This window comes from Varroa jacobsoni, unplaced genomic scaffold (assembly GCF_002532875.2).
Source record: "Varroa jacobsoni isolate VJ856 unplaced genomic scaffold, vjacob_1.0 scaffold_1075, whole genome shotgun sequence".
Classification (NCBI taxonomy): Eukaryota; Metazoa; Arthropoda; class Arachnida; order Mesostigmata; family Varroidae; genus Varroa; species Varroa jacobsoni.
In genome coordinates, this window is record NW_019213977.1 from 46,973 (window position 1) to 61,256 (window position 14,284).

The 14,284-nt window shown below is 40.9% G+C and overlaps 1 protein-coding gene, 1 long non-coding RNA gene and 1 pseudogene across 2 annotated transcripts; 1 reads left to right on the plus strand and 2 right to left on the minus strand.

Annotated features, from left to right (window-relative positions):
* Positions 1-2,929: 2,929 nt before the first annotated feature.
* LOC111266342 (serine palmitoyltransferase 1 pseudogene) lies at positions 2,930-5,258 on the minus strand (annotated as a pseudogene).
* Positions 5,259-5,967: 709 nt separating this feature from the next.
* Spt-I (serine palmitoyltransferase subunit I) lies at positions 5,968-11,247 on the minus strand. The gene has a single exon (XM_022843763.2). The coding sequence runs from the start codon at positions 11,244-11,246 to the stop codon at positions 9,840-9,842; it is 1,407 nt and encodes a 468-aa protein (XP_022699498.1). The 5' UTR covers position 11,247; the 3' UTR covers positions 5,968-9,839.
* A 583-nt stretch (positions 11,248-11,830) lies between these two features.
* LOC111266344 (uncharacterized) lies at positions 11,831-12,883 on the plus strand. The gene is made up of 2 exons (XR_002684038.2): positions 11,831-11,953; positions 12,541-12,883. It is a non-coding gene; the product is annotated as an uncharacterized LOC111266344 (long non-coding RNA).
* Positions 12,884-14,284: the final 1,401 nt, after the last annotated feature.

The following is a 14,284-nucleotide window of genomic DNA, read 5'->3' on the forward strand; positions in this document are numbered from 1 at the left end:
GCGGTTTATTGAGATCACTTTAGATTAAGATTAGTATTAAATAAATTTTAAATAAATGTTTACAATGAAAACGTTTTTAAAAGCTAAATTCAAAAATTAATGAGAATTCAACTCATGTCCATCACTGAAATTCCTATCTAGTTCCTACAGCATTAACTGACATTGCATTGGAATAGTGCATAATGAAGTAGATGCGGTTCAGAAGACTTTGTGTTAAATTATAAAAAATAAGTCCAAAAACAGTGTGTTTCATAAAAGCGTGTCCAAGCCCCTCACCGACAAGCAGAAAACATTTGCGGACCCCATGTTTTCTTCAGCACCGAGGACAGGCATGGGCACATGCCACTGGTCCTTATTTGGACGCTCCATAGTTATGACCGTTTGTATCAAAGCGTCGAAGACTGCCACAATATCAAGAACGCGAAACATTACGTTTTCAACTACGAGATGTCGAAGTTCATCGCACATGCCATATCTAACAGCGCGGGTCCTCCTCAGAGCATTTTTCCTTTGCTGCAGATCTGTGTTAATTCGCTTTAACAGCTAAATAATAGAAGTACAAACAAAAACCTCTATAACACAGGGAACAATAATATTCGTAACTATGACTACTGAAAACATACGACTTTATATAGACGTTATATGAGTTTGCTATTCCATCCTGGGAGGAAACATGCTGCATTTCATTTGCGGATTTATGCACGAGTGTTTGGGGTCGTATAAGTCATAATATTGGGCCTTTTCGGGTAGGCGAGAATAATCCCTATGTACTACTACGTTCCCAGTTGCCTTATTTAAAAACACTCTGTTTTACAGAATGACTCCATTCGAGGAAGCACGTATATAACAATAGACAGTTTATTATTATTACGGCCTTGCACTTATTACTTTATGCTATTAATACGGAAAAGAGTCAAAGCGCCTCCTAAGTACGGTTCCTTATTGCACCACGGCCTGACTTCAGAGCTTCGTCATACCGTTGTGCTATTGGCGAAAGCTCGTAGCCACGTCAGAGGAAACCACTTTCGGAAAGAAACAAATTCACTCGCGTTCTCAAGCTATATTGCTGTTCTGTGGCTTACTCTATGGGATAATAACGCGTACATAAAATCAGGAAGATATGTTTAGCGTTGATACGATAAAACGCTGGCTCGAGACCGTTTCCACGATCAAAATCATTTTTCATAGATGCTATTCACTGTGCTTAGTTTATTTGGTATGGGCATAGTGCTAAATGATGGGCTTAATCTTGTCGTATTCAAGTTGAGTATCCTTTTAGAAACTGCAATCCAGAGCTAATCAGCCGACTCGAAAGCAGTCGGAACAGGTCTATAATTAATAAGAAAACCATATTGAAACCAATGCTTGCCACCGGTGCTTCCATCGAATAGGTAACATCATTATTGGTAAAAGGAAAAAGAATAGAGAATAAGGCTCAACACGTAATGGGAAGGACAACAATTCGAACTTACACGAAAAGCAGCATCCTCTGTCTGCCATTCTAAAAAGTTGCGTAACTGTTTCAGGCTGGCGTTTTCGGCTTCTAGTCTATCTAATTTTTCTTTTTTGAGCAACTTTTCAAGTTCAAGCGCGTCGATTTTTCGACGAAGACTCAGCGCGTGTTCACGGCTGTTGTATTCAGCCATCGTGCTTGCACTTTCGTTTGTGCAGAACGTTAGGCCGAATAAACCGTGTGGATTCAAAGAGTAGGTGCAAAAGTATTCGTTCTTTTCCACACAATTGTAATTTAATACAATAAAACTCGTTAATTTCTTTTCTCAGGTTGGATCGTAGGTCAAAGTTAAATATGATCTGCACGAGCTATCAAGCTCAAAGGTATGATATGTATGTTAGAAGTTCAATAACCGAAATGACACCGTTGTGCAAAATCTGTGGAGATCAGTAGTAATGGTTGTCGTTCTTACGTACTAGCAAAGCAATCAGGAAGCGTATGTATATAGCCGTAATTTTATGCTTTAATGCTACACAAAATTTAGCGTTATGTTGTCATTTAGTAACCAGAATCCTGTAGAAATAGATTCGTACCAGACGCTATGTATCCAAGCGGGTCAAGTTGCTGATATCCGATCCGAGTAAATGATAAAATCCGAAGACATTTGAAAAGTGGCGAGAAAAGGGGCAATGTAATCTGGATGACTAATCCACGTCTCTTTGAGTACTTTGCTATGACTATCAAGCGTGCTGCCATGCTAATTATTAGCGTCGATGAAATTTATTACCATGTATGACTAATCATGCAAATGAGAAATAATGCTATACCTGAAAATTGGTTATTTCGTTTGTTTTTCGATTTGTTTCCATTCACTGAGTAACTAACAACGCTAAAGAATACATCGAAAAGAAGGCCCATAACGACGACAAACCGGACGTGATTATCGCACTCCAGAAGGCGGAACTCGTATCCTTGAGCAAACTTAGGGAAATCTGTGAATGTCTATTATAGCAGTCTCAGAAGTCACTATACCAATTCCGGATCTCCGAAAGTTCATTCTGGGGTTAATGTATCATATGTATATTGCTGAGCTGGCCGGATATTTCGGAGAGAGAACGTCACTGTCAACGATATTGTTATACTTGTCCGTTGAGTTGTACGAATCTCACAACATGTTAATATGTTGGTGATTACGTACTAGCCTTAATGCTTAACAAAGGTACAGCGTACTACTGTGTAGCCACACTTGATTTTAGTGTGGATGGATGCTCGCCATTGATTGTATTTTTATTGTTGAATGGAACGAGGAATTATTTTCTACTTATACTGATGCTCCCATAAGCTAGTACAGTATTGTACGAAACGGCATAATCAACTGACTCACTCAGGTATGCTGTACTGGCATTGTCCAACCCTTTCGATGATTTCCAGCTTAATGATTGTTTTAATTATCTCACTTATGAAATCGCACCGACAAACATGACCTACTCGCTAATCACTATTATTTATTGTTGTCTATATCTATCATATATGCATCGTTGGGCCACTCCGTACCACGTTAGTCTAGTAAAGCAAATGACAGGCTTGGAAGGCCACTGGAGACAGTGGAATTAACAGACCAGCAGAAAGATCATTAAAAAAAACGCGCACTAATTCAACTCTAAGTAACTCGCTCGCAAATTGATCGAGTGCGCAGAATAACCAAAACTTAACAATCCAGACAAGGCGGCCGAAGTTATACCCGTCACTACTAACAAATCGCAAACAATTTGATGCTATTGATGTTTTTTTGTTGAATGAATTGTACAGCAAGCTAAGATGGCCTCAGTCAGATTGGCAACCAACTGCGTGTGAATAGAATCGTTACAAGCCTCGTACACTGTTTGTATGCTACCTGTCCTCGCACTGAGCGGTGGCCGGTCTAATCTATAGTAATGGGCCACCTAAAACTTGGCCTTACGCACTAATAAGTAACGAACTTCCAATAATATACGGATATACCCTTGCAAGTACCACGACATTTTAGCATATTCTTTCGTACAGCATCAGCTTTCGCTATCGTTTATGATCTACTGATTTGTTCGGAAGCGTCTCGAAGAACCTTTTCTAATTTGTTGATGTCATCCTCACGAAGCTCACAATTGAGGAGCAACTTAATTGCGGGATCATATTTCATGCTTTCCCGCTCGTTGATGTACCGCGCTGCTGTTAACGCTATGTTATTTTTTGCCGCATATGTAATGATGTCGTCCACCCGCTGTTGCATCGCGATCGGATCGCGATCGTGAAGCACGGTGTCTTCGTGAAGTAGAAGATACTTAATTGGTGATAGAGGGTTACTACCCGTCCGCAGTCCTCGTATATGCTTAACTTTGTTGTGCACTGTTTCACAAATATTACGCAGCTTGGCACATCGTTCAGGCTCATTGGTGAGACAGCTGAGATTCGCAATTGAAGATTCCGCCTGGAACGCCGGCAGTGAGGCGGAAAACGCGTACGCTTTACTGTGGCATCGTTGGTGCTCAACGACAAACTCGGTTCCACACACAAACCCTCCTGTGCTACTCAGACTGTGCTCGAATGAGCCGGCAATGAGGTCGGCCTCGGATAGGTCAACGGAGAAATGCTCAAATACACCTTTGCCCGACGCTCCCAAGACGCCGAACGACACCGACTCGTCAATAAACAAGCGGCATTTGTATTTAGCGCGGAGTGCGACCATTTTTCTAAGATTGACTAGGGTGCCACTGTTCATATAAATGCCTTCGAGTATTAGGAACCGACAGGTTTTGTTCCGTCGAAAACGATTCTTGCGGCTTTGCTGCTGTTCACGGCGTTCTTCTTGTTGCAACAGCCGCTCCAGATCTTCACAGTTATTATGTTTAAAGTAATAGTACCTACATCTTGCAGCCCCGATTCCCTGGCTTATTCCAAAATTCACTGCTTCATCAGCAAAGATCACGTCTTCACGCTGCACGTAAGCGGGTATTGAGCTATACATAACGGTGAAATTGAGCGCGTATAGAACAACAGCTTCAACGCCCATAAATTTTGCTACCTGACTTTCCAGCTTGAGATGGAGGTCTAACGTACCAAAAAATGCTCGCGGCCCACATGTGCCTACACCATAAGTCTTCAGTGCTTGTAAAGCACTCCGATCCGTTTGTTGTCGATCGGCTAGGCCGAGATAGTTGTGTATAGCCAAATTCAAATGGGTTCCCTCTCCCACGATCGTGATCATCTTTCCAACGCGGCCGGAGACAATTCGTGGCTTGATCGCGTACGTTGTTTTGCGGGCCCCTTCCGGACAGATCTCATTTTCTAGTGGATTAGGATTAAATTCGTTAATTCTGGCTATCAACCGCCGCTCGCGATGTTTGTCCCTCGAACGTAATTTGCTCAGAATGAGGCTGTAAATGCAGATTACCAGGATGGCTATAGTGAGGAGGGCAGCAAAGGTTTGAGGTGATTGAAGCTGACCCGCGAACGCGTGCAGTTTTTTCACGTTTTTTTGAATCGATACCCAGCACGGAAACAAATGTTTGTCAACACAGATTTCACAAAGGATATCAATTGGATACAGTAATACTAGCACAACATGGGTAGAGAATAGGTGTGTCGAATTTGTTAGCCATTGGGTCGCACTGACGATACACATTGTCGTCAAGATGTTTAATGCGCTAAAAAAAAGCTGTTCTAAAAGCAAAAATTGTTTTAGCGTAGGGTGGCATCAAAAACCTATCTGCACCTGTATTCTCCCCACAACCTAGGACATTAGCAGTCATTTCATAGGCCAGTTAAAAGAATACAGATTGCGCGAGGCCAAGCTAAGCAGACATCGTACAATATTGATAAACAAAGGAAAGCCGAATATCAGGACTAGCAATTTCGTTTAAATTTCGGTTAATCATTTGGTGGTATTTTTCCAAATGAATTATATTAGAATTAACTGGCTGAAATCTATTTAAGGCTATTTTAAGTATAACGTTGCGTTTTCTATTACCTAACAGAGAGCCTCAATTAATTTTGATGCTGTTTAACATAGGAATCTATTTTACTGACTTGTCCATTGTGTAATATGAGAATCGCCTAAAGCTGCTTAGAGTATGCGTGTAGGAAAAGCATTCAACAAAAGCCACCAGCAAATCAGGTTGCTTGCCGATGCATGTACATACTATATTTAAGGCCTGGACATATAGGGTGATTAAATAGAGATATATGTGAACTACTTGATTATATAAAATTATGCAGAATGTTTTACTTAGTACGGGTTGAACGAATAACTTTTTAACTTTTTCTAATTAGAAGTACCCACGCTATCTTCCTGATTACGCAAGGGTCTCTTGACCACGGCTTAACATTAGCTGAACCCAGTATTAACATAAACCTTAGGAAAGAATTTAAAACAAAGACGTCATTCCTGAGCTGGAGGTCAGCCGTCAGATGCAATAAATACAATACATAAGAATAATACAATAAAAAAAACAATACATAAGAAAATTGAAAACTGATGATTGATGGAAATACTGAATCTTCAAACATTTATTTAGCCTTCCGCTCATACGTTTCATTTAGTTGACAGACAAGATACAACAATTTTAAATATCTTATTCAATATTCAGCAAATAAAGTGATCATGTATATATATATATATATATTGTATACTGATTAATATATTCACACACTAAAAATATTATTACGTAATGTATTTCAACAGCGACATAAGTCCAAGGTGTAATTTCGTAAAGAATAAGTACCTAGATGAAATCAACAGCTTTGGCATATTAAATCAACATATGCGTGTACATACGTGTAAACAACTTTACTCCATGAAAAGCCCTTTAGGGATTTATCGTTTGCTGCTCGAACCGAATCGCAGTTTGTATTTCGTCGGCAGGTAGTGACCCATTCGTTCACTGTAGAGCCGACCGAAGCTGGGTATTCAAATAACTCTTTTTCATCAATATACCAAAACTGACGTTTACGATGTGCTTTTTAATTTATTATTGGCAGGCTTATCTTCGACAGTATGTTTCGAACGGCACAGATGCCTTCTGGCGATCGAAAATAACTAGAGAAGTCTAACTTTTTTGTGATAATCAGGCAGTCCTTACGCAGATTTTAAATTACCTTAGGATGCTGAGTGATTAAATAGAGGTGACTCCCAAAATTGGTGAAAAAAATGTGCAGAAAATGGAGCCGATCCCAGGTAATTCTTGATGATCGATGAAGAACTAAGATCTGTACGGAAATCCACCGTAAGTAGACATTGCGTGTCCAAGCAATGTGCCTATAAAATTATTTGCGGAATCTGGGACTCCAAGATGTTTTTAAACTCATTTACTTTTACGACTCAGCACTTCAAAAGGTAACGTCGAATCTATACTCCAACGACACTTTTTGAACATTTGAAATGAATCGCTGTCGATAAGTTGATCGGTGTCCCGGTATTCAAGTGGATACCTCCAATAGTACGAAACCTTAAAGTAATTTTTGTTTTCGTCAAGTTTCTATGATTTCGTTGCTCCTCTTTGTTGAGTCATCGCTCAGAATCCTCCTTTTTATTATATTTGAAACAGTACACAGTGCTTCTCGAGGCCAAGATACCTTATTGTATGCAAAATATGCATGTACATCACCGAAACTTATTGTCGAAAGAAAGGCGTCATTGGGCTTTGGGTTCAAGGGAATCGCGTTCGAAACGGCAGCGAATGCTGACGAGTAGAGACACGCCTCTTTAGATCCCGAAAACTCGGCCAAACTTTCCTCAGCCGCCGAATGAGCATTAGTATCAAAAAACCATCGAAGCCCGCGAGTTCCCATGCCGTATTACCGTAGCGTTTCAGTTACCTTTTTGACCTGATAGCCCAAGATAACGACGAATGGTGATATTTGCTTCAAATTTGATCCTTTTTCTGCCAACGACTATTTCTTATTATACGAATTGGCACTCAAATCTCACTAATTATAAGACATATAATTGTAAAACCATAATATATGGATACGCCATAAGGTTGTCTGCTTACCTAACTTAGCTAGCTGAGACCCAGGTGTACCTACAGTATTACGCCGAAGGCCTGAATAGAGATCCAAAGATGCATCCTAAACAAAAAAAAAAACCCTGGCTAAATTCTGTATTGTATATGACCTCAATAAACTGACAAGATCAATGAGATTCATCAGTTGCGCGATTCATTCCAGTGTCTGGCTATCCGAATCCTACAATGACTCTGCCTTTGGAGAAAGAGCAGTACGTCAGCGAGACAACGACTTTCGTATGCACTACCTTTCCTTTAACTAAAGGAAAGGAACACTTTAATGAGAAAATATTTTTCATACTATTTGTTCATTGGATAACAGCAGCCGTCTATGGGATAATATATATACTCAGGGCGCTCGATTGGTGCTTTCTTATACAAATAGGCATAATTTTTGGCCATTTGCGCATATACGATTTATGCTTTAGAGGAGAACGTGCAAGTCGCTATAACCTGCGGTTAACCGGGTTCCTAAAAAATATCAAAAGGGTAAGAATTAATAATTTATTATACACGATAAAAAAGAAAAAAATTAACACCGATCAATCCTATCAGGTTAGATCAATCGCAATCAGTATTAACTAAGTTGTGCTGTTTAGCCTTGGGCGCCTTACTGTGACTGTTGAGTAGTTAGTTAATTGGCTGAATAGCACCGGAATTATCACCACATACGTGTACCGAACATATTGCTTTCAGAGCATGTTTCGGCTGGAAAATGAAATAGAAATTCGTACGAACAGAAACATAAAATGTGGCGAAAAAGGGTGCAAGAACATGAATCCAAATAAATGATTGTACTTCTAGCGGTTCTCTGAATTATTTGTTAATATAAAAATTATTTCTATGATAACAACAAAAGTACAGTTATAATGAAAACCACACATTTTCCTATATGTCTCATGTGACCACAAATATAACTTCACACAGGCTTAAGCTCATTATTGTAAACAGTCATGTAGGGTCAGCCTCATCACTGTCCGCATCAGCCCCGTTTATCTGCCAATAGCCCTCCCTTCTGCTGTTCCGTATTGATTGAACGAAGTGAAAGCATTAAAGTATATTGAACTAGCCGATTATTCTAATCTTTATTCAAATATAATCTTGATTTCCGTAGAGTTTTCACGTACGACATTCACCTTTCGGCAGGTTGACTAAAATTTTAAATCTCAAACATTCCTTATAATGCACCGTAATTGCACATTTGCTGTTAAATACACATTACGTTTATATTTTGAGTATTGTCGTTCTTTATTAGCAAACTTTCGGGTCTTTTTTTTTTTAGGACTTGTCTGAGATATCTAACTACGTACAGCAACCGCTGTCACTCACATGCGTGCACATACGCGTGTTCTGTTCAGGTTCTTTCGGAGCAAACACCGATCAAAACGCTTTTATTTATTGTGTACTTAAGGGTATCTCTGACATACCCGGTTAACACTCACGCTCTAGAAATTAGTTATTTGCACGAACATTTATAGCAGCACCCAAGTAAATTCAAGCTTTTCCACTCGTAAATTTTTTCGCTATTGTTGTTGTTGTTGTCATACTGTATGAAATCGACCCGGACAAGATGTGCCCTTATACACAAGCAACATATAAGGTCTTGCCTTGTTTCACTTTGGTCATATCACACCAGACGTAGAGTTACCATCCCCACAAAGCATGTTGTGAACTTCGCACAGCTGAGAGTGTTTACCCTCCCTGTTACACAGGTGCAACAATGCCCAATACGGCACATCGCACAATAGCCCATGTGCAGGTTGGCAGTCACATGTATCTCTGGACACTAGTCATGATAATATGCAACAAACATGTTTATATATTTCTATAACTATATGTGTACATCTCTCTATGAATCTGGGTGCAGCAAACACCCAATAAGCAAACAACTGAAGACCGAAACCATTCTGGGAACGGGCGCATCGATTTTTCAGCCATGATAAAGCGATAAGGCACTGGCTAAATGTAATACGATAGATTCGAAACCCTCTCGACTAAAAAGCCAACCAATCTAGCTGCTAGTAAATATCGACAGTTCATTTTACGCAACTGCTAAGGCCATAGTCGCTACTAACTGTAGTGAAATTTGTTCCATTGTGCTATGGACGTAAACAAGTATTGTAGTCCAGCATATCTTTCATCTCATTATTTCACCGTTTACTTAAATCGTCCGTCACTGGCGCACGAATACACGTGGTATACTTCTGAGTTGTACATCTTTAGGCTGGCTAGGCAGAAGGAAAAATTATACCTGTCTCCCGTAGTCATAAAAAAGGTTTCTTGCTAATCATATGCACGTCATTCGTTAAAAATTACACTTGAATAGGCACATTCATTCAGTCACATGTTCACAGAAACTTTCGACAAGCATCCTGTAGAATAGTGATCACATGCTGAATCTCGTCTTGATTTAAAAGGCTACTAACAGTCAGCTTTATCGACGCCGGGTGCTCGAGATGTTCCTTTTCGTCGATATAACGTGCCAGACTGAGCGCGACCCCATGCTCTTCGGCGTATGTGAGAATTTTACCAAGTTTCTCTTGATCGAGCCGGTTCGATGCCTGAGGCTCACTCAAGCAGATGTGTTTCACAGGCGATAACGGATGACTGTCTGTTCGAAGACCGCTGACGTTCGTCGCAAGAAGATTGTGGATCTGCCGTGCATTTTTGCGGAGCTGCTCCAACGATTCGGGTTGATCGGTGATGATGTCGAGGTGCGAGAGTGTGACGACGGCTTGCATCGGTGGGAGCGATGCTGAAAAGCAATAACCAAGACCACATAAACGTTGGTGTTCCATGAGGAAGTGCGATCCACAAAGGAATCCTCCGTAGCTTGACACGGCATGTTCGAGCGTCGAGCTCATAAGATCAATCTCTGAGTTCGGCACTCCAAAGTGCTCACGGACTCCCTTGCCAGTTTTGCCTAAAACTCCGAATGATAGCGATTCGTCAATGAAAAGTCGACACTTGTAGCGTGCGCGCAACTTCACCATTTCCGGTAGGTTGACTAAGGTGCCGGTGTTCATGTAAATACCTTCAAGTATAAGGAAACGCCGAATAATCTTAGCCTTCTTAGGGTTCTGGCGATCGCGTCCATCTTGAGCTATCAGAAGTCGTTCAAGATCTGCGGGATCATTATGCTTGAAAAAGTAGACAGTGCTACGAGAAGCTACAATGCCCTGCTGTATTGAGAAATTCACTTGTTCATCAGCGAAGATCACGTCATGCGGCTTTGAATACGACGGAATACCACTGGAAATAGCCGAAAAACCGTACGAGTACAGACAAGCCTCTTCTACACCCATGAATTGGGCCAGACGAGCCTCGAGCCCAAGGTGGACATCAGCTGTGCCATAGAAACCTCGTGGACCACACGATCCTACACCATAATTCTTCAAGGCTTTAGTCGCAGTCTCGTTCGAATCCTCGCGATCAGCTAAGCCAAGATAGTTGTGTGTAGCCAAATTGAGTAAACGCTTACCGTCGATCGTGATGTATTTACCGATACGCCCCGATATCACTCGCGGATTTAGCGCATAATGATCCTTCTGTACCTTACCGAACAACGGCTCGGGCTCGAAATCGGCCAACACCTGAGCCTTCTCTGCTTCGGTCATCCGACGCATCTGTGATTCGTGTGAGCCCGGTCCCTTTCTCAGTGTCCACACAAGAAGAAGCACTATGCTCAATTCGAATGCAAGCTGCGCTGACGGGGCTGAATATACCGACTCGGCGTACTCGAAAAGTGTCTCCATAATTCTCTTTTCTCGTTGCTCGCGTGGTGCAGCACTGCGTGATACAGTCGATCCACGCTTCACTTAACAGCCTCTCATTGAACTGCTCGCACTGGTACGTCTCTTCCACCAGCCAATTTACCCCGGCCGTCAACGCCGCTCGCCTGGCTGTTGACTCTAGGATTTGCGATTTCTGGCAATTGCTGATTAATGATAACACCCTCCGCGTGGCCACTTGTGGTAAAACTCCAACAAGTCTGCTTAATCACCCACCGAAAGAAGCTGCTGGAGGGATTGCTGTCGGCAAGTAAAATTTCCAGACGTCGCTCGTTGATGCTTGCTAGGGAGAAGCTTGCGGATGTGGCTGGCTCATAACCTCGACGAATTTCGCTGACTGAACATAGTTCGACTGGTCCACAGTATAGTGAAGCGGACACAAGGGTCAAAGGAGTTCCTGTGAATGCTAATACGGGGCTCTAGCGATTACCGAACCGTAGAAAATTATGGATTGAGCAGAATTCTCAATGTCGTACCAGCTGCTACTGTGGCATCGCTATTGCGCTGTGATTTCTCTACGCGCTAATTGTCACTCGCCGAGTCTATCCTCTGCGCGATGGAGTTTCTCGATTAAATTTCCATTCGCAAACATTCGCAACCTAGAACACAAAAGCCAGAAAAGAAAAGAGGCATATTGGTTAGTTCATGGTCACTACCGGAAGCTCTCATAGGTAACGTATCATATAATATTTTTCGTAACAACAATAAAAAAATTAGAGGAAAATCATTTAAAAACAGAAGTCACTTCCGCATACAAGTCAGCATAAACAATCTTCACTCGTGAAGAACATAAACGCGACAATTGTATATGTAACCGTAAGGCTCTGCGTATCTGGGTCGTTCTGGATTGGCATTGTTATCTGGGTCTTAGTTAAGTCAAGGTGAGGTACAGAATCTCGTCCTAGTATTAGATTGGAAGAATTCAGATTATGAAAACGCTATCAGAACTGATATTAAATCGTTTATGTAAAAGATATTATTCTAGAGACCTTCAAGCTACAACTTGAGAAAGCATATTAGAATACGTGTCCATACAATTGAAAGTACTGTCATTAGTTTTATCGCTAATTAGCACTAAGTGCCGCAAAAACAGTGACTGTCTCAACTGCCGTAAATGATTCTAGCGGAATGAGTCCTAATACCATAATAAGGGTTATACCGACAACACAAACACAGTCCAATCGAAGGCCAATCCGTGGATAACATTTGTATGATAGAGTTACAGTTATACAAATTACCGTATTGTCTTCTTTTTCAGAGCCACCGGGCACGGAGTCCATTGAGCAGACAACGATGTTTACAAACAATGGCCCGTTCTCCTGGCGACCAATCGGTTGTAGCCCTCGCGAAAAGGACGCGCTATCGGACAGAATCGAATAGAAGCTAGTTATGCTGAAAGAGCGAAAACAGCAGTTCGTATCTGACTGTGAGAGTAAAGCTGAGGCGTTAGAATGTTTGCGTGTCTAGTAAGTCTAGGTACCAATTACGAGTATATGGATTCACTAATTTAATGGTTCACTATTTTAACTATTTCCCCTGGTAGAATTACGTAACTCGACATTATCGGACCCGTTTTGGTTAATAAAATGTCTATTCGAAGATTTTATAGAGTAATTTATCATATAATGATTTTATTCTTCTATAGCATGCTTACGGTCTATAGGTACTAGGTGAAAATCTATTTAAATTTTAACAGTAGTCTTTCATTACGCATATAAATGAGGACTCCTCACAATATGGCAGCTCGAAAAGTTCCAATAAGGCAAACGTACTCGTTCCAAGAATGCCGTTATTATAATCGTACGGGTAAACAAATATAAATTATAAATTAAATTATTCACAATATTTACATTTAAATCAATTTTAAATGTACATTTCTATCAAACGATGGTGTACAACTATCTACACCTGACTACCCCCTCAGTCCGTTCAGCGTTATCACGATTTTTTAGAACGTATTACCAAAATACCAAATGGTTGTTATAACTTATTGAAACCGATGTAGTTACATACAGTGAATAAAGAAGAGAAAAACTAAAAAAATAGTACAAAACATATGTAGAATAATTTATATATATATACACAAGATTAATTATAATTTATATTAAAATATATTTAAATTTATTTACATATTCAAGAGATCCCACTAGCGTCTAGCCTTTCCGTCAAATGTAGACAAAACAGTAAAGCAGTTCTCTGCGAATATACGAATTACCTACTTTCTTGCACCTGCATTTAACCATTGTAACTCAACTCTACGAAGTCTTGGGGTCGTCCAAATCAAACACTACCCAACTATTCTAATTGTACCTACTACGACTTTCACTATACTCCATATACGTAATTAGATTAATTTTGCATTCGAGGTATGTTCGATCATCAAACGGTCCACGATTGCAACGCCTTAGCTAGACACCCTGTTGGCGTGTGTCGATAGGCAAAGTAGTCGGGTCGATTGCGATCAATATACCGGTGCATATCTACCTATAAACTGCTCGGTAGCCAACATTCAAAAAAACCTAATCTTCCTTTGTCCTCTCTCTCAATATTTCGACCTTTAAGGGTGCAAGTTTGTGATTAATGAATCATTACTCGGCATAACGACGGATTGAATGCATTCTATGTTCACATGAATCGCTACCATTCTATTCGTTTGGACAAATCCACAAATATCTCATTGAGAGCGTAGCTAACTCGCAACTGTCAAACAAAGCAACGAAATGCGTCTCGAGGCTTTGCTAACGTCACGCGACGGTGGACAACAGCCCGCTGTGCTGGATCGGGCCGTTGTCTGCACAGTTAATTATGCGACGTTCAACCAACGTATCACTCGTGGCAAGCGGCCGGTACTCGACCATCCAGCCACTCCCTTTAGCTATATTGTGCACTCAGAGGCTTTTTATTGATTCCCTTTGCCTGCGAGATCTGTATGTCGGCCCTGTTACAATGCCATGGCTGCTAGAGCACTAATAAGACTGGTGGCGCCATCGGTGATCATGTAG

Coding starts and splice junctions, on each gene's coding strand:
- Spt-I (XM_022843763.2), bottom strand. CDS start 11,246: ATGGAGACACTTTTCGAGTACGCCGAGTCGGTATATTCAGCCCCGTCA.